General features: G+C 45.3%; 1 protein-coding gene across 1 annotated transcript in view; it reads left to right on the top strand.

Annotated features, from left to right (window-relative positions):
- Window positions 1–1,621: 1,621 nt before the first annotated feature.
- LOC128270397 (uncharacterized) overlaps window positions 1,622–19,101 on the top strand; it is a 123,159-nt gene continuing 105,679 nt past the window's right edge. Inside the window, exon 1 of the mRNA XM_053007796.1 lies at window positions 1,622–1,688. Within this exon, the coding sequence (XP_052863756.1) occupies window positions 1,622–1,688 (67 nt within the window). The remainder of the gene's footprint in view (window positions 1,689–19,101) is intronic.

Raw genomic sequence — 19,101 nt, 5'->3', positions numbered from 1 at the left:
CAGGTCAGCTGCGCTGACAGCGAAGAGCGTTACCGACTGCTCTATCAGCGGGGGTTAGACAAACAACAGATACAACTGTTGCATATCCAGATGAAGACACTACCAGAACTGAACGGTTCCCCAAACTACTAACAATTTTAGTGATTGAATTATTGTCCACAAATTTATTAGCAACGATTTCTCAGCGTACTTTCCTGCATCATCTCATCGCATAACATTCTCAGAATCACCCCTAAAGAGATCTGCAGGTCTGGTATAATTTGATACCATGCCGGTGGCCAAGTCTGCAGCCCACCAGTAGGCGAGGCATCTGTTCCTTTCGGGGGGTTCTCCGAGGTGGTCCCTTGACCCGTTTCGTAAACGGAAACATTTCTTAGACAGCGAAATGGACCAACCCCGGGGGAGAGCAAAGATTAACCATCAGCAGACGAGACATGGTGTGTTTAATTTATAATGAGTCACTCGTCGAATCCTTTCGCTCCTGTTGACACCAGGGCATTTGCCGTTATCCGATGTGTGGTCGGTGTCGTATTTGAACTCTCGTTTGCTCGCCCTGTTCCGGAAATCATTTTATCGTGTCCGGTGGCGTTGTTTCAACATCGCATATCGCAATCTGGCACCAATCTTGCTGGAAGCTGGAAGTAAATAATATGAAACGTGTCCCTTTTTATTCCACACGGCTGACCTCACTAAGTGCTGCCTCTGGGGCGGGGGTCAAATGAAGGCGGAGGTTGACAAAATGTTTGTTTGCAATAAAACGAAAGACTTAACTTTTCCGTGACGTTCCTCGTGGGTTACCGTGGGTCACAAATGGCTACCGAATGGTTGCTGGCAGGCCCATACAGCCTGTGAAGTAGCCGACGTAGAAGAAGAAGATGCACAATGCAGCCTAATTTGTGGTAACCTCGGCTTGAAGTGACAAAACGATGGGCAGGCGATTTAGGTGTCGCATCGGGGTCGCTCGCGCTGGAAGAGCGGGCATTAAGAGGCCACTCAGTCATCGCCCTCAGCTGAAGCTGAAACAAGGATCATCCAGAAACCGAAACCCACCGCAGCACAGCCATCGTGCTAGAGATGGTGGTCTGGGCCGGAGAGCTACCGAACCGAATCCCCGAATCCGAGATTTATGGCTTGTGATACTAAATTATGCATAATTTTTATGTGCTCTCGCCGACCGGTCCCCGGACCTGAGGCTCGCCTCGGGTCGCTTCGGAGTAGTCCTAGGTTTGGCCCCTCTTGACTGGTTGTGTCTCATAAAATATTAAAGCCTAATTGAGTGAGCGTGTGTGTGTGTGTGTGTGTGTGTGTGCTGTGTGTGGGGAGGTCCTGCATGGGATGCTTGGGGTTTTTATTTCATCTGCAAGTCCGGCACGGGTGCCTTCCTGGGAAAGTTTTTCTTATGAAAGCTATTAAATGAAATTTGGTTTCCGTTGTTGTTCAAAGGTTGCTTCTTTTTCAGGCCTGGTAAAAAATAAAGGACAAGCATTGCTGGCATGTTACGGTGCGCCCCGAAGCTACATCAACCTGGTCTTGTTTACTGACTTTTGCTTCTCTTTCTTTCTCTTTCTCTCTTTCTCTCTCGTTTCACGTTGTTGCTGCATCGCTAATAGGACGCTAAGTGATGGCTGATAAAGATAAATGTCTCTTCATAAATGCAATAATCGTACTCCTGACTGCTCACATTTGTGGTAGGTATAAAACCGGCGACACAAGTTCACACAAACAAACAAACGCGCCCCGCGGTCTGTGGAATGGCAATGCAGCATAAATATGGCGGGTTGGCTTTCGGTGGGATTTTCCGCCTTCTGCTGAGGGATGAAAAGCGACGGTGAGAGTCGTCGGTTCGATTGCACGACAGTCTGGAGTAGCACGCTTCGGTGACCATTGACACACTAACGTGGCTTGAAAAGCGTGGCACATTGCGCTGGTCGGTATTTATTAGTTACAGTGCGAAACGAGAAACCCCTCGGGGGGTTGATATGACAATTTCCAGTTTTTCCAGAGGGCTTTTGAGCGACAGTGATGATGATGATGCTTCCGGCGCGTTACCCACGTTTACCGTTGCCGTTGCGGAATATATTTCCTTTTACGAGGCTGACTGGGGCTGATTGGGCTACGGTTTTACAGGCGCCCCGAGAGGAACACGAACGCAACAGCTTCGGACTGGGCCGGGCATTATGTTTTTATTATGCCTCGTGTAGAGCATCCTCGGTATCAGCTGTCATTGTATGGACTGTTTGGAAAGTGTTGTAATAAACAAAAAAAGCACAATTCTTTCATGCTTGTAAAACATCCGACCGTTCGGTATTTATGACAGCTTTTTTGTGCTTCTCCGGTGATAAACCATAACGGTTTTTGTGTTGCCTACATAAACACGGTATGATGCGTGTGCGTATTACATGGCGCGCCTCATATTGTGCATTGGGTGTAACAAAAGTTAAAAGCACAAAACGAGATTAACTACACGTCGATTGTTGTTTGATAAGCTTGGAATGGCGCGTGAAAAGCCATACATTTTAATAGAGAAACAATGGGTTCACGCTTTCAGGCGTTCACGCTGTCTGTGTGTGGGACACAAAGACTGTGCTGTGGATGTCTGTTTAAGGTTTCACCGGATCGGTGCGATATTGTGCTCAAATTAAACGAAGTTATGGCATTTAACTATTGTTAACTTGGTTTGTTGTTCACGCAGAACTGAAACAAACTTTATAGGAGCCGAACAAAAGCATACATACTTTCCATACCTTTCCAGTCATCTATCCGGTTTATGAACTTATTAAATCAAAATCATCAATCATCAAGTCATCACTAGACTGAACACAGGTTAGTAAGTCTTATGGGGCCTTACAGCTTGACCAATCTCCTTGATTCCTGTATAGTGTTGCATTTCTTAAACCGTTGTAGGTGCCAAAGATCAAAATACTTTAGAGAAATCCTATTTCTGTCAAAGCATATAAATTCGAAAAGATATCTACATTGCAAAGGTAGATCTAATAAAACCAAGCAAGCACTAAACGAACGTGCTATAGGCAACTCGCGCAATTCGCGAAAGTTCAGCATTAGTGAATCACAAACAAATCCTAGTAGATGAAGGGATTTACTAGTTTGTCTATTACCATTATTTGGTATAATTTGAATAAAGGTTTTCGACAAGAGTTTTACCAAATTTCAGTGTGCGGATGCAGTAAGTATTTCGTTCAGAGAAGGAATAAGAAATCTTTTTACATTTAAATATCGGTCTTAACGTTTACTTCATCCAGAAATCCCTATATTTTATGCATCAATTTCATCTCGAAACATGAAAACGAAAAATTGTAGTAGAACTTGAATAAATATGTTTCCTTTTTCAAAGTAATGAAAGAGAAAAGAAAGTAGAGGAAAGGATATATAAAAGGAAAGGAATTATAAAATTCTTGGATTATTTTCTAATCTGTCGCCAAAGGCATACGCAGTGGCGTAAGAAGAATAAGCAAACTATAAAAGCTTTTAGTAAAATACAGCGATGGATATATCCGTTATTTCTCCAAGATATATCCTAATTGTGCAATACAGATTTCATGGATCATTGAACGAATCTTTGGTGTATCCTTGAAGGGCACCCGAGATGTGTAGATATCGGTGCTCATGTGTTGGGGCTGTGTGTCAATCAGAACGCATATGAAATTTGTTTCGCTTTATAGATGTCACAATGACGAATCCACGGACTGAGCCAACAGGCCTGGCACGTCCGTAATTGTGTCATCACGAGTGAAACTGGATCTTTTTCCAACTATTTTGCCCGCTAATCCTTTGCTAAGGCCCGGACTTTTACATATTCATTGAACATTACTTACTGGCCAGCAAACTTCGTGCGTCCTGTCCGGTCCGAGGGCATTTACATGAAGCAACAATTCTCTGTCTCTGTCGCTGGCGAAGCTTCGGTAGGGCAAAGTTAATCCACGAACCGAGCTGGTTCAAGCTCCACAAATGGTTATCAACAAATTAAAACCCACAGAACCCACCCGGTGGCGACCGTGAAGCGGGTCCGGGCCAAAAAGCCCGGGCGAATGGCGAGCGGCAGCATCTGAGCAGTTTATGGTGTGCCGCTTGGGAGAAAAGTCATTATTCAGGCAACCCACGGCCACGCCGTCGCCGGAAAACAGCAAATTAATTCTCTATTTATTTTAGCCCCCCCCAAAAACCCATTCCGAGGCGAAGTTCCGGTGCCGAATTTCGGGTGGCGCATTTCACTGCCCCGTGGTGCAGGATCCTGACGACGACCGGCGCAGAGGGCGCATGGCACTTTCCGCATACAAGCATACAGGGTGAACCAGAAAAACTGCAACAAAGTAAAACGCCATATTTTTTTCATTTTTGATTCAATTTTATTGAATGAAAGCAAAAAATGTCGGAAATTTAATAAAATTTTAGAACAAATTAGGTTTGTTCGAATTGGCCACCTTTGGCACGAATTATGGCCTTCAAACGGCCAATGAAACCATCACACGCTGCCCGCAAGTGGCTCTGCGGTATTTTGTCCCATTCTCGGCGAAGGGCTTGCTTGAGGTGATCGACAGTTTGGTATTTTTTAGTTCCAACCTTGCTTTCCAAAATACCCCAGGCACAATAGTCCAATGGATTGGCATCCGGAGATTTTGGTGGCCATTGTGTGGCGGAAATGAAGCGAGGAACCTCATTTTTTAACCATTCTTGGGTGGCGCGTGCTGAGTGCGATGGGGCTGAGTCCTGTTGGAATGTCCAAGGTCTGCGGCCGAAATGTTTACGTGCCCAAGGCTTTAATGCACCCTCCAGAATATTTTTGCGATAATATTCGGCATTTATTTTGACGCCACGGTCGATAAATACTAGCGGAGAGCGACCATCGGCTGTTATGGCGGCCCACACCATCACCATAGCCGGCGCTTGAGTTCTGGTGGCCAACCGAAGGTGTAAATTGTTAGCTGACCTCCCTGGCAAGTAAACACGATCATTTTGTTTGTTTACAAACTGCTGAATAACGAATGGTTTCTCATCGGAGAAAACCAAATTCGGCAGTTCACCACTTGCGGCCAAGCGAAGCAAGTCTTTGGCTCTTTCGAGTCTAACTTTTTTTTGTGCATCGGTAAGATCTTGCACTTTTTGAAACTTCAATGGCTTTAGTCCAAGCTCATTTTTCAATATTCGCTGAATGGAAGATTGCGATATGTTCAGCTCACGAGCCATTTTTCTGCCACTGCGACGCGGATTTCGATCAAGTCGCTTCTTCACCTTTTGAACCATTTCTGGTGATGTTGTTGTTCTTTTTCGTCCACTCCCTTGAAGTCGGGCTACGCTACCAGTATCACGGTAACGAGCGATGGTACGAGATACAAAGGATTTATTAACATTCAAATGCTGGAGGGCTCTAACGATAGCCACTTGTGGTTTTCCAGCCAAATATAATGAAATCACACTGTTACTCTTGTACTCCATCACGAACAACTTTTTTTCTGTAAAATTCCCACCAAAATGCTTTTGCACGCTTATAAACAATACAATGAGCTGTCACTGTAATAAATCTGACAGCTGTCGGACGAGAGGTTTAGAAATGACAGCAGTCTGAAGTTTGTTGCAGTTTTTTTGGTTCACCCTGTAGTGCCTTCGAGCATTTGCATAAGGAATTCGTGTGTTTAGCTGCCGTTGCCGTCGTCGCCGGCAGCGGCGTCGTGGCGTTTGTTAAATCAGTGGCAACTTCCGTCACTTGGCGGCGCTCAACGGCCGCTCAAGTGGTTCGGGCGGTTTCGGTTTCTCCGATTTCACGCCGGAAACGCCGGCACCGTCGTCACAAACAAATGCAAATCCCGCTTAATACGCATCATTAAATCGAATAAACCGACTGTTTTGAAGGGCTTTTTCGGAGGATTCTGGATTTCGGGTGACGGGATATTCGCCGGACTGGATGTGATTGTGTGTGAGGGTGTGTGCGCGTGAGGGTTTCAGATTAAACGAAAGGTCTCTGATGAAACGGCGTCATGGGACGCACGCACTTGGTTACCTGCTGTTTCCGGTTTGTTGTTGTGTTTTTTCCTCGTCTGGCTGTCCCGAAAGGGTTGAAGCGAAACCAATTCGGCTGAATCGCATGGAGTCACCCGGGAACCGGGTGGGTCGGTTCCGAATCTCGCCCGCCTCGCGATTGCTTCGGCGGCATTGATTGTATCCGACAGTCAATTCGGCCGGAAAGGGTTCAGCCCGCTGCCCATCGGTTGCATGCAGCCCAGCGGGCTCGAAGGACTCGCCGGCACGAAGGAACCGCTAGGAGTTGTTGCTCCGCGTCAGCTTCAGTCGTCGACGCAGGAACCCACCGGGCCGGGTTTGCCAATCAACATTTGCCAGCTGTCGGGGTTCGAACCCGAGGCCGGCGGATGGAAAGCTAGGTTTGCCGAAATTTGCATAGTTTTGTGCTTTCTTCGACAAACGGCAACGGCACCGTCATCGTCGTCGGACGCTGATTTATGCGTTTCTGCTTGTTCTTCTGCTTCTTCTCCGCCGCCGTCGAATGTGGTTTTTTGCTCGAAATGGGCCGCCCGTTACGCGGGTTCTGGATTGGGTTCAAACGGATATTGGAGGACGTTAGGCAAATTTGAAAGCGACCCCTCCGTTTTGGGGACAGTAAATGATGCATCCCAGAGACCCATAGCGATGGCGCCCCCAAGCGGGGTGTCGATGAGCTACGAGGGTGGTTCGAAAACTTCTTAGGATCCTAGAAGTTACCCAGGAGTTTATTTTAAGTAGTTTGTTTATTTTATGTTCTCTCGATTGTAACGATAATAATCACAAATAAATAGAATTTTGACATAAAAATACACTTTCAAACGAACGATGTGGTACACAGTCTGTTACAAGTCCGCAAAGAATTACTGTCGCCTAATTTTTTAAGGACATAGTCTCAAAATACAAACGTTTCAATGATACAAACAATTTACCAACGGTCATGAATGTGTTTGAACTACGTCAGACTTCCAGCTTCAAGCTTCGTTCTTATCAGATGTGGCTTCCTAGGACTTTTTTCCCTCTACTCACAAGCAAAAATGTCCACTCCAGAAAACATGGTTCGAGTTGAACCTTGCCTCAGCTCAGATAAAAGTGAGAGGATATTTGAAATTATCGTTGGTGCAAGCATGTTATCACAGCTTTGAAGGCTCTCTTTAAATGCGATAAAATATGAATCAATGAATGAATAATTCATATTTTTTGCTTGTTTTTTTGTACATTTTTAGTTGATATGTAACAGAATGTTCGATGGAAACCGAGTTCTAGTATTGAACGGCTCAGCCGGCCGACCAATTCTTCCAGATGAAATAGAATACGTTCTGGGATCGTTTGTTATTCGTCCAACAACTTTTTGTACCACCCTTAAGGTCGTCGCTTCACGTTCCTAAACGTTCCCGTGGGAGGGTCGACCGAGTTTATGGCGTAAACGCGGCCAGAATGGCGATGCACAGGGTCTGCACGGACGTAGCTGTCGAAGGGTCCAAATTTATTACCTCTCAAAATGTGCAATTTTCCCAATCGATGGAAAGTGGAAGAAAATGGTTGGCCCCTCGGCTGGTCGGGGAACGACGCACTGCGTCTACGATTCCATTGCCTTTTTCCCGAACAGTCGTTTGCTCGATGGGGTTGCTCCTTAAGACAAGCGTGAGAGAGATGGAGAGAGCAGAAGAAGGTACGATAAACGAAGTCTATTAATCTTTCGGTTTAATTAGTTACCTTTTCCAGTTGAAGAGAGCGCTCACACGAGCGTGTTCTTTTGTATTTTTCATTCCTATTTGTCTTGGTCGTCCGATTCCTTCAGTTCCGCCAGTAATAGCACAAAGGACCTGTCTAATGAACTGCGAGATGAAAGGCGCTTTCCTTGAAATATTCACGTACGACAGGGGCTCCACCAAGTGGCTCCCATGTCGCATTGAATGTGGCGCACAGTATCCGTGACTCCCGATATCCGTTTCTTCTCCTATGCGGTGTTTTGGTCTTTTTCTTGGAACAGAAATGTCATAAATCTCGGTCTGTTAGAGTCTTTTCTTTTCGTTCCTTCAAGTACCCTCGTTGGTTCCGGTACGGTATGCTGAAGGTACCTCTCATTATCATCATCACCCATGTACTGAACATCCCTTTTGGCTGCCCTGCGGCCTCAACTGGTCAGCAATTGTCGACAAGTGTGTGTGTACGGTACGCCACACGTCACCAAGCTTTTGTCAGAACATCGTTGCGAGTGAGTTCTTAGTGCCCTTTCAAGGGGTTACAACCATAAGGAAGTTAGCAAGGCTACGAATTTCTACGTAACTCCCACTGGACGCCGGTTTACTACTCTGGGAAACGAAATACCAGGAACTTTGGACTTGGAATGCGTTAGGGTTTTCATGGGAAAAGCAAATATTATTTTTTTTTACAACCTGTCACTTTTTTCCAATAGTTGCGCATATTTTTGTGCAAAACCATCAGAGGGTTTTACGAAAATCGACCATGAAAAGCACAGCAAGACCATTCGTGTGTAAAAATAGTTGGTTGGTTCCAAAAGCGCTCGTTTACTCTTTTCTGATTATTTAATGTCTTTTGTGGTCATTCCGCCGTAGAGTTATCTGTATTATTGAATTGCCTTACTCCCCGCTCGAGAAACCGCTTGCAGTCTACCGAGAAGATGCGAACAAAGTTCACGAAAGCCCTCCAGGAAGAGACACCGATTTTCGCATCGATTCAAGAATTGAAACAAACATCGGCGTATGTGGACGAATCATAACATTCTGGTTAGTATTGATCCATAGTATCAAGGTATCAAGGACTCCTCATGAGAATTTCACCAAAAAATGGCAATATCTCGTTTCATTGGAACTCACGTCAAACTATTACCATTCCTGATACTTAAGCTTCTTTCGTCTACTTCAGTTAATGAGACCCGATTGTACTGAGAAATATGAAATCATAAATTATAACACACCACCATATGTGTTGACGAAAAATGGAATCATATACACAAACCGAAGTTGGACTCCTCACGGATCCTGGAGGCACGTTTTGTGTTCTTAAGAATCTATGTTGCAGCATTCGCACCTCGCAATACGACGATCACCCAAGCCGAGGACCAAGGGCCAAACCATTTATTATTTCCTAAGACCCGATGCCGTGCGAGTCGAGAAACTCTGTGCCGTGCTTGCCGTATGCTGTGCGCCAGGAACTGTGGACTCTGGTGGGGCGAGTCCTTCGGGCGACCGAAGAAAATTAAGTGGAAACCAAAGCCCGTGAGGGGGCGAATTTAGAAAAGAAGGGAGATTGAAAGCCGAGGCTTTGGCCTCCGACTTGGGATTCCGAAGATGAAGCGTGCGCAACATTCGGCTCCGTTCTCCAGGCGAGGCGCTGCTGTGCACCCCTAAAATGCGTGAACTCATTTTGAGGGTCTTAGGAGACAGCTTGAGAAAATCGTATATATCATTTACTGTTGTGTTGTTTGTTTTTTTTTCCGCATTGCTTCCCGGGTTGGCTCGACCGGATCGAGTGGAAACGATTCCTCATGGTCGGCCGGTTCGTGAGGGTTGGTTGCCCTAGGATTGTGTAACGACAGGATCCTGCTGCGATGGAAAAATCTTAGCACGGCCGGGGAAAAAAAACTGCAAACTGATTGCTCGGGTCGCCAGCCTGGCCGAGCGCAAGGCGACGCAGTAGTTGTATCAAGATCTTGTCCACACATACATACCGGCCTAATGTATTAACATTGTAATCTGGCCCCATTTATCTTGACATTTCGGATGACTCCGGTAACGCCTATCATTCAAGCGACGGCGGCGTCTAGAAAATGGATCAGAGAGAGAGAGAGAGATAGAGAGCGAGAGCCTGGGACACCAGGAAAAAAAATGGTCCCAGAGCTGCGTGATGTGCTACCGAGGCGCACTGCTTTTAATTCTCTTCATGCCACCACACAGCGCACAGGTTCTTGGGTGTGAAGGATACTCTCATTTTTTTTTCTGCGCCCCGTTAGCCAAACACTGGATTCTGTCGCCCCGAGGGTGGTTCACTTCATCTCAAGCGAGTGATAAAGTAATGACAAGTTTTTTTTTGTTGGAGTCTTTGCCTTCGAATTGCGCTCTCCGGAGTTTCGCTTGAGGTTGGTCTGCTGTGTAGCCTTTCGCCGGCAAGGGACTAGCCAAAAGTTTTCGATAAATCATCGCTCCGTAACTCTCACACACACACACACATTCTCTCCGTCAGCTCGGCATATGAGCGGCGCGCGGGCAGGATTTCTGGAAGCTGAAATTAAGTGAAAAATACGATACATTTATCATTTTTCACCAACGTTTCTTCGGGCAGGCCGGTCGATAAAAATGCGGTCGAAAAGAATGTGTTTGCCGAGATTGTTGGTGCTTTCTTACGATGTTTCGCCAAGTGTACCGGGCGGGCGGCAGATGAAAGACGATGCCCGGTTTTGGACGGTGTGGCGGGTGAAAATGATCCAAAGGGTTGACAAGGCACGTTTTGCGTTTTTACCGATTTATATCCGTGGTCTTGGCTGGTCCGGAGGAGGGGTGGTCCAACACTCCAATCTGTGTCCCCGCCCGAACCGGTCGGTCGATGGGAACCGATAAACGACCGGACCCGCCATACAGGCTGTGGACGGCTGCAAGCATCTGGCGAAATAAACACACCCTCATTTGTAAGGCATTTTCGCATTTTGACAGATACTTTGTTGGGTTTTTTTTTCTCTGGACACTACGCTGTAGAAGACATTTGTTGGCCTTGCACGCTTCATTAAAGTGTTCCAATTTTGTGTTGTTTTCTTGCACCCCAACGTAACGGGATGGCTTCATTTTCGGGGCGCTTGAAAGATTTGCAGCACAATGCCGACCCGCCCAACTGAAGCTCACTTCAAATTTGACGGTCACGGAGTGGCGGTAATGATATAATTCTATTACGATTACTTTTCAAATTGTAGGGCGCGCGTACCCGCGACCGAAAAAGGCAGCAAAAAAGTTCCGTATTTCATCATCACCAGTCACCAGGCGTCTCCATTGTCGTGGGGCACCGAGCGCCTCCATTAGGGCGACCGACCCGTCACCCGGCACTAGTATATTGCGCTCGTTCTTCGCACGACAGCCCTGGGCGGGCATCACTGGGTGGCCCGCGGTCCCGGACCGAGCCGGACCGGAGATAGAGAGTAAACAAAAATTAAGTTTCAGAATTATAAAATCATTTCGGTGTATAAAGACATCGCCAATTAATCAGAACGGCACGGTGTAAGGGCCACAGCCTGACGAGCATTCGCGGAAAGGCCCCACGCCCGGCCGGCTACAACTTCCCGGGAGGAAAATGAAAGATTAGAATATCTGTCTCGCACGCGCGCGCGTGTCGGTTTTGGGTCGGGGTGCTTTTGGGTGAACTTTTGGCAGGCTTTTCCTTGGCGTGTGTTCCGCGCCGAGGACTCCGCGCTGCACAGTGGGAAACAGCCAAAGTGGCAAACATCCATTCCATTGTGATGCATATTTTTAAAACCAGTTTGTAATGTGTTTGTTTAGTTAGTGAGATAAATTATATATTTTTACTTAAGTTTCTTTACACATTAGCTCGTTAAATATTTGAATAGATGTAATGCTGTCACTGTCCAAAATGTCAAATTTCCAGGATCACTAAATTCCATCAAACTAATTAGCTCCTACGAAACCCATTTGCTGTGAGAATTCTCTCCGAGTTCATACAACAAAATTTCAGACAATGGTCAGACATTTTTGTTGCAAAATCTTTGCCTAAAAGAACTGATTAATTATTTGATTCTTTCACTACTTGATGCCATTTAAAAATAGCGCCGTTCGCTATAATTGAGCCTCACCAAAAATTTGGGACCCTTTTTCGCGTGAAAATTCGGAAAACCGACCCTTTGTCTAAGTAATTGCGCGTTCTTGGTATTTTTCACCCGGCTGGTGGTTACACTTTTTTGTGTTCTTTCATTTTAGTTCTATTCGGTCAACCCGTGGCTTAGAGTGAATTATTGACGGCGGCTTTAACGGCGCCTGGCTTTGGCGTCGGATTTTTCCACTTTTACCCGAACGTGGCGTGGCAATTCCCGTCGTTCCCGTCGATCCACGGGCTTCACCGTCTTTGGTGAATATTTATCTTTTCGATTTCGAACTTTCGTCGAGGGGTGCAGCGATTATAGGACCCTGCGGACGCCGTCGAGGACGATGAAGCTACGGCTGCAAACAATGACAGAGCATTGCTGACTCCTCGTTAGCGGATGGATGTGGTTGGTTGGGACAGAGCCACCGACAAGCACGGTCACGCTTGGAGTGATGTTGGCGCTCGTGGTGACGAATTTCGACATGACTTTTGAATAAATAAATTTTCCCGAGAAACACGCCAATAGAAAAGTAATCACTACGAGCGTCCGTTCTACGACGACCATAATGATGGCAGAAGTTCGGGCAGTGGGCCGGCCCTCGGGGATGGCGAAAAGTTCATCGCTTCACATTCTCGAAAGGCACGTTTGATCGCGTGGCTGCGTCGCGATTTTTCGTCAATTTCCACCCCTGTTCCCCGACGCCGACCGGCCGGCCAGGCGCGGGTGAGTGCCAATGGGAAATTGGAACAGCTTTATTACTTTCCGGCATCCCGTGCGATAGATTGGCTTCGACGATACGCCAGGGCAAACGCGAAAATGAGATGGAAAAGTTTGATTACTCGGCGTCCCCTGCTGGCGCACCTTTTTCCGGTTGGCGGAAAATGAGGCTTACGTCAACTGGCCTGGTGCCTGTGTCAACACAATTACTCGATAATGATGGGAAAAGTCAGAGGGCCTCTCTGGCGGCGCCAGTTTTATTTGGCGAAAAACTAAGTTTTAGTAAAAATGATACGATTGCGACTATCTGGGAGGAAAATTGGACCCCTTATCTGCCCCTCGAGCCCAACGGTGAAACACCAGCCCGTTGATGGGCGTTAAAGTGTGGCCTCAGCGCTAAGCTACGGCAGTACACAGTTCGGTTTGGTGCGACCGAAACATTGAGCGGAGAACATTAAATCACGCCGGCGTTTGCTCGACCATCAGCTGCTCATCGAGGGTGTTTCGCGATCTGTTTGCATAGCACCCCAGTGTGTTCCGGAACTGGTGGTCGGAACCCCGTGGCGATGCTTGACGCGAACGGGAACCCAGCGGATCGTAGCCGATGGGCCGGCGGTCCCATTTCGTTCGGTTAAGACCGACCGCCAGGAAACGCAGCGATCAATATTTGATATTCAGAGGCCGTTTTCGAATGAATTAGGAGTGGCGCGTTTGGGATTTATTTATTGAACGCAAGGGCTTTCGCGTTCGTGTTTGGAATCGAATGAAATTGCCCTCAAAGCGGCCCCTCACGCTAACCTTTTCGATTGCAATCAAGTGACGAGGGCAGACTGCTCCTATGTTTGCCTGATGCTGTGGGGAGATTTCCAATAATGTTGTGATAATTGAAACAGTCGCTGCGTAGCAGCACGTAACAGCACCAACTTGCACAGTAATACCGCAAAGGATTTGTGTGAATGAAATTTAAGTATTTGTTAAGTGTTGATGTTTTGTAAAATCCCTTTTTTCCAACATGTGGTTGAATTAATTATAATGTTAAAATACAGCTATGTTGCTGTTGTTTTGGCATTGTTTTCTACCTGTTGAACAATTATTTTGAAGAGAAAAAGTTTTTTGGTATTTATTTGTTATTTATTAGAATCATCCTACGGGCCAGCAGGCTTAATAGGAAAATATATAAGATAAGGTACAAATTTCGCTTAAAACTATACATACTTGGACGTCACAGATTGTAGAATCACAAATCCGACGCAAACGCAACCGAACGAATATGCTGACGAAACACGCTTACAGATTGGTCAAAGTCGTAACAATGGTACACCTGATTGAACCTGGTTGACATGAAGTTTAAAGGGCTAAACTGCCCGAATCTGGTCGCCTTTTCCGAGCACCATTGGGACGGGTTACAGAGATGAAGGCATTGCGGCGAAATGTGTATAGAATTACAAGGAGATTATGTTTTGAAATAAAACAAAATCAGTAAAAGTGTGCTGTATGTAGGCTGAAAACTTTTCATGCCACCCTAGTATGTTTAATTCTAATGGCCTTTATTTGTTAAATTAGGTAGGCGATGTTGATACTGTTCTCTACAAACCATAAACAAGCCGTACTTATTACGTTCATTTTCAAGTCATATGTTCGCACATGTAAATGGGTCTTTAACAAGCAAGATTCACTATACGATGAAACTCGGTAGGGAACGTAATTACAGCTTGAATTTTGGTCCCAAAACTGTTTGTAAATAACTAGAAACGCTGAGTTGCGAGAGGTTTATTGTCTTACATTTTAATGTATCTGAGCAGACACAAGTATTGTAATTAGTATTGCTAGCAATTGTATTGAGTTACATATAACAGTGGATAGCGAAAAGAAGTATAGTTGAAGAACACAAAAGATTTTACGAAATACAAGGATGAAAAATTTAATCCATACATAAAGCATGGTCCACAAAGAATCGGGAACAATTGAATTAGCTCTATCTCGGGGTTGGTTTGTCTTAGGAAACATGTGAAGGTGTCAAAATGAAGGTATTTTATTGTACTTTAAGAGGAAAATCTTATAAATTTATTTTGTTGGTCGTTCGATGAAATCGCGAACTTTCTTTGGAATGCGCGCCATCATTTTCTGCACAGTCATCTGGTCCACCTCAGTCGCTGATTTGTTCCAATTTATTGCCATCTCTGCAGCATCCTACATCACCTTTCCAGTCTTCTTCATCTTCCATTTGATTATTGCGCAATAATTTTCGATTGGACGGAATTCAGGGCAATTTGGTGGGTTGATATAATTTGCGATGAAATCCACCTTATTGTCAAGGTACCACTGAACTACCTCGCTGCTGTAGAGGCAGCTTGCCAAATCAGGCCAAAACTTAACCGGACCTTTGTGTGACTTAATAAATGATAGAACTCGCTTTTTGAGGCACTCTTCCTCGTACAGCGTTGAGTTCATCGTCGTGTTTGTGATGAAAACCTTGGTTTTCCGTCCACAGGTGCAAATTCCTTGCCAGATCATCAGTTTTCGTGCAAATTTATTGACGAATGCAAATTTAAACTTGGAGGGGACATCCTCCCGTGCCGTGGCGAGATAACATTTGGGTCCAGAAAGCTGTCCAAAATCCATTTTCATGTATGTTTCGTCGTCCATAAGCAAGCATCCTTTTTACCTCGTCAGAACCTTCTCGTACAACTTTCTAGCGCGTGTTTTAGCGACTAGGTTGTGCTTAAGTGTCCTCTTTCGACGCTTACATGCAAGAAAAAACACTAGCTTTTTCATAGACAGAACCTCTGGACAGTACTTCTGCTGGCACCATATTTTTTTGCAATATCTCGAAACGAAAGTCCAGGATTTGCCTTGATTGATCTTAAAACCTTCCAGTTCAGCTGCCGGTCGTATGTTCCACTACGATAACTACTCTGAATCTTTCGGTCTACGGTATTGCGTTCCCGAAAACGGTGGAGCACAGCATATACAGTTGATTTGGCGAATTTTTGTGTTTTTGAGATTTTTAAAGCAGACCACGTGGGGTTCTCGGCATGATTGTGCAGAATTCTTTTTCTTCTTTCGAGTTCCATTGTGCATAACTTTTTATTAACTCCACGTACCAAGATGAAACTTTCAGCACTGAAAGCCGAATGTTTACTAAAGACATAGCTGTCAAAACATTTGAAATCCGACCACCAGAGGCGCTGCTAGAAAACATACAACTTTTCCCGATTCTTTGTGGACCATGCTTTATTGAAGCTAATAACAGGCTAAATTCCACCTAAGCGGAAGCAAGTTTAGTATCCACAAGGCACACCATTCCTTCAAAACAATGTTGCCAAGCGTCGTGGTATTGTCAGGCGTTTCTTTCTATTTATACCAGGGGTGTTCGTTGAGAATGAGACTGTTAAAAAGATGGCTGTACCTGTCGATTGGGACTTCCCAGTTTAGCGGTTCATTCATCATTACCTTATGTTGATATCCGGTAAATGATTTCAGGTCGGAAAAAAAATTATTTCGGTTTGCAACCCATCATTTAAAGGGTTAAAGTATGTCAACTTTTGTGCCTGAAAATGACGTTTTGCGGGGATTACTATTTTTCTGCTCCTCTTGAAGAAATCTGCTTCGGAATCGCACCAAATGCTTGTCGGAACTTGTGTTTGGAAGATCGTAGTGCTTTAAGTGGTTTAAAAAAATTCGAAAATGGCGATTTTGACTTTACAAAAAAAGCGTCCAAGGACTTCAAAAAACGGCCTTTTTGATGGGACAGAAAGGTGTGGTGTTTCACAAGCTCCTAAAACCTGATGGAAACGTTAATTCCGATCGCTACTGACAACAAATGATCAATTTGAACCATGCATTGATCGAAAAATGACCAAAATGCAATTCCAGGGGGTTTCGATGGGGGCGCCTGGTGGCTCGTGGAATCAAGCACCAGGCGTCCCAAAAAACAAAACTGTTTCAGGATACTATCAAATCACTTGGATGGCAGCTGCTATCCCTCCCCGCGTTATTCACCAGACATGGCCCTTTCCGAATATCATTCTTTTTCGTCGATGGGACACGTATTGGCTGAGCTGCCCTTCGTTTTTCTACGAGGAAGTCGGAATGGGGCAACTAATTAGTTTACTTAAAAAGTCGAAGAATTCTTTCGTCTGAGAATCCATGATTTAGCAGAGAGATAGGAGAAATGTATAGCTAGCGATGGCACATACTTTGAATAAAATAGAAAATCGCATTAAAATTTTATAAAATTTTTTTGTGTGTTAAAAACAGTCTCATTCTCAACGAACACCCCTGGTAATACAACTAGCAGACCCGGCGAACTCTGTTCCGCCCCAAAGGCAAGGGCCCCCGGTGATAGGAGCAGTCGGTAACGCTCGTCCCTGTCACGCAGCTGGCCATGGGTTCGATTCCTGATTCCGGCGTTCCAGGGGGTTGGCGCGGGACTAACAACCCGGCCCGTACAAACGAACGTTTAGAAAGAGCATCAGAGATTAACATTGTCGCTGGTTGGTGCAGGCTAAAACCGTTCAGCGGTTGTTGTCCAATAAGAAGAGAAGCACTTCATTTCGTCAGCTGATCTTGGAATTACTGGCAGTGTTTGGCGGAAATTTCAGGACAGTAAAATCATTGCTCCTCCAAAACATCTCGCAACATGCGCCAAACATCTCGATTATATACGTCATTCAGTTCACGATTTGGCGCTGGCATTCCCAATTGTTAGCTGGTATCTCCTTATTCACCTCAAGATCAGGATTTCTGGAATTGACACGTTAAATTCGTTTCACAGTTTTTCCCAAACAAAAAAAAATCCAAACATTCGAACCCATCTCAAATAATACACGGTACGGTACAATTTAACTATTTTTAAGTAAATACTTACTGATAAATGTTTCCCTACGATTAAAATTACTCATCGAAATAAGAAAGTGCTTAAAAATAATGTAATCAATATTACTTCCACGCACGTTAATTTTTTTACGACGCGAAGGATGAAAGGTGATATGAGAAAGGAGATCCGCCTTTGTCGCTAAACAATTGCTCACAGTGGCGGATCGCGAGAATCAGTGGAGGCTCTCTCACTGGCTTACAATTTGCCAAACTATTCGAAGTTCGTGAGAGAGAGTGTAAACATACGCAAGAGAGGGACAATTGCTTGCTGTTTCGCTCTCTCTCTATCGTTTGTCGATGCCGCCTCAGCGGTAGAGATCGCGTCGACATTATTTGGAATGGGAAAGGGGGGGGGGGGGGGGAAACGCTACATTAGCGAGAAAGAGAAGCCAACAATTGTTTGCTGTTGCGCGCTCTGTTTGTCCCGTTGCAGTATGTGAAAAAAACACATTGTGCGTATTGTGGCTTCATTGTGACGCGATCGGATTATAAAAAAGTATCCTATGTTACCCCCTTTGATCTAAGCTACCTCCACACCAATTTTCAGCCAAATCGGTTCAGCCGTTCTTGAGTTGTGAATAAAGAGCCAATAACGCGGTACTCTTTTATATATATAGATAATAATAATTAATACAATCCTCAGATATTATTTTGGTCTTGATTGTTTTGACCAATTTAGCTAATTCTGTCATTGAATCGTCACAATTTGTGGTCTTAGAATTTGAAACTCACATTCAACGTCTCAAAACAGCTGTTCTAAACGAAGATATACTCATACTTTCACGTATTATTCAACTGTTTAGCTATCCACTGCAGGTCTCCTTAGGCCTGAGCCTTTCATGTCACAATTATACATTTGTCAACAAGTTGTTAGCGAAAATATATTGTTTGGTGTTTTCCGTAAGATCCAGCGTACATTTTCTAAATTTTGTATACAAATGTCCAAAAATGAAAGCTTCTTATTCCATTGTAGCTAATCAAATATTCAAGAGTATCGACTGCACCTTAACGTGTTAGAACTAACCATAAGCGCTGTACATGGTCTGCGGTCCGCAACGCATTCAACGAAAAACTCCTTCCTAGGCCGCGCGTTTCCGGGGGACCGTTTTAGCTGCGCGGAAAGCAATTATCACGGTTTTGCAGTTTGCAGTGTTTGATGCAATCTGCTCGATTCGTAATTCGATCCGTTCCTTTTCAGCAAATCCCTTCAGCCGGATCCATCATCAGCCTCCGCCGACACGGTTGTGGCTCGCCCCGGCCCGCCCCGGCTTGCTGTCGATGGCTTTGTGACAGGATAAGAATCGAGAATCAATTCACTCGTAACGGAAGTGCTCCGGGGGCTTCCGGCGCTCCCGCCCAGGCGGCCATTCCAGGGCTCGCGGGACCCTGGCTCGACGGCCCGGGTGTGATGATTCGTGTGCAATTCCAATCCCCACCGAGGCGTGCGCGGAGCCGGAAAATCAAAGTGAACTTTTGTGGAAAAATAAAGAAATCCGATTTGGGAGCGAGCGAAGGAGGCCGATGAAATCCGATAAACTTCGCGTCAATAGGCCCTTCCGAGTGCTGGAGCCGGGAAAATGGAGAAACCCCGGTCGGTCGGTGGAGCGATCTCGGGGGATATTTTCCGGGAGTCCACCGTTTTTTTCTTCCGTCGTCTCCGCCTATCGGCA

Source organism: Anopheles cruzii, chromosome 3 (assembly GCF_943734635.1).
Source record: "Anopheles cruzii chromosome 3, idAnoCruzAS_RS32_06, whole genome shotgun sequence".
Taxonomy (NCBI): Eukaryota; Metazoa; Arthropoda; class Insecta; order Diptera; family Culicidae; genus Anopheles; species Anopheles cruzii.
The sequence above is the reverse complement of the archived record's forward strand: the minus strand, read 5'-3'. Positions and strand labels throughout refer to the sequence as shown.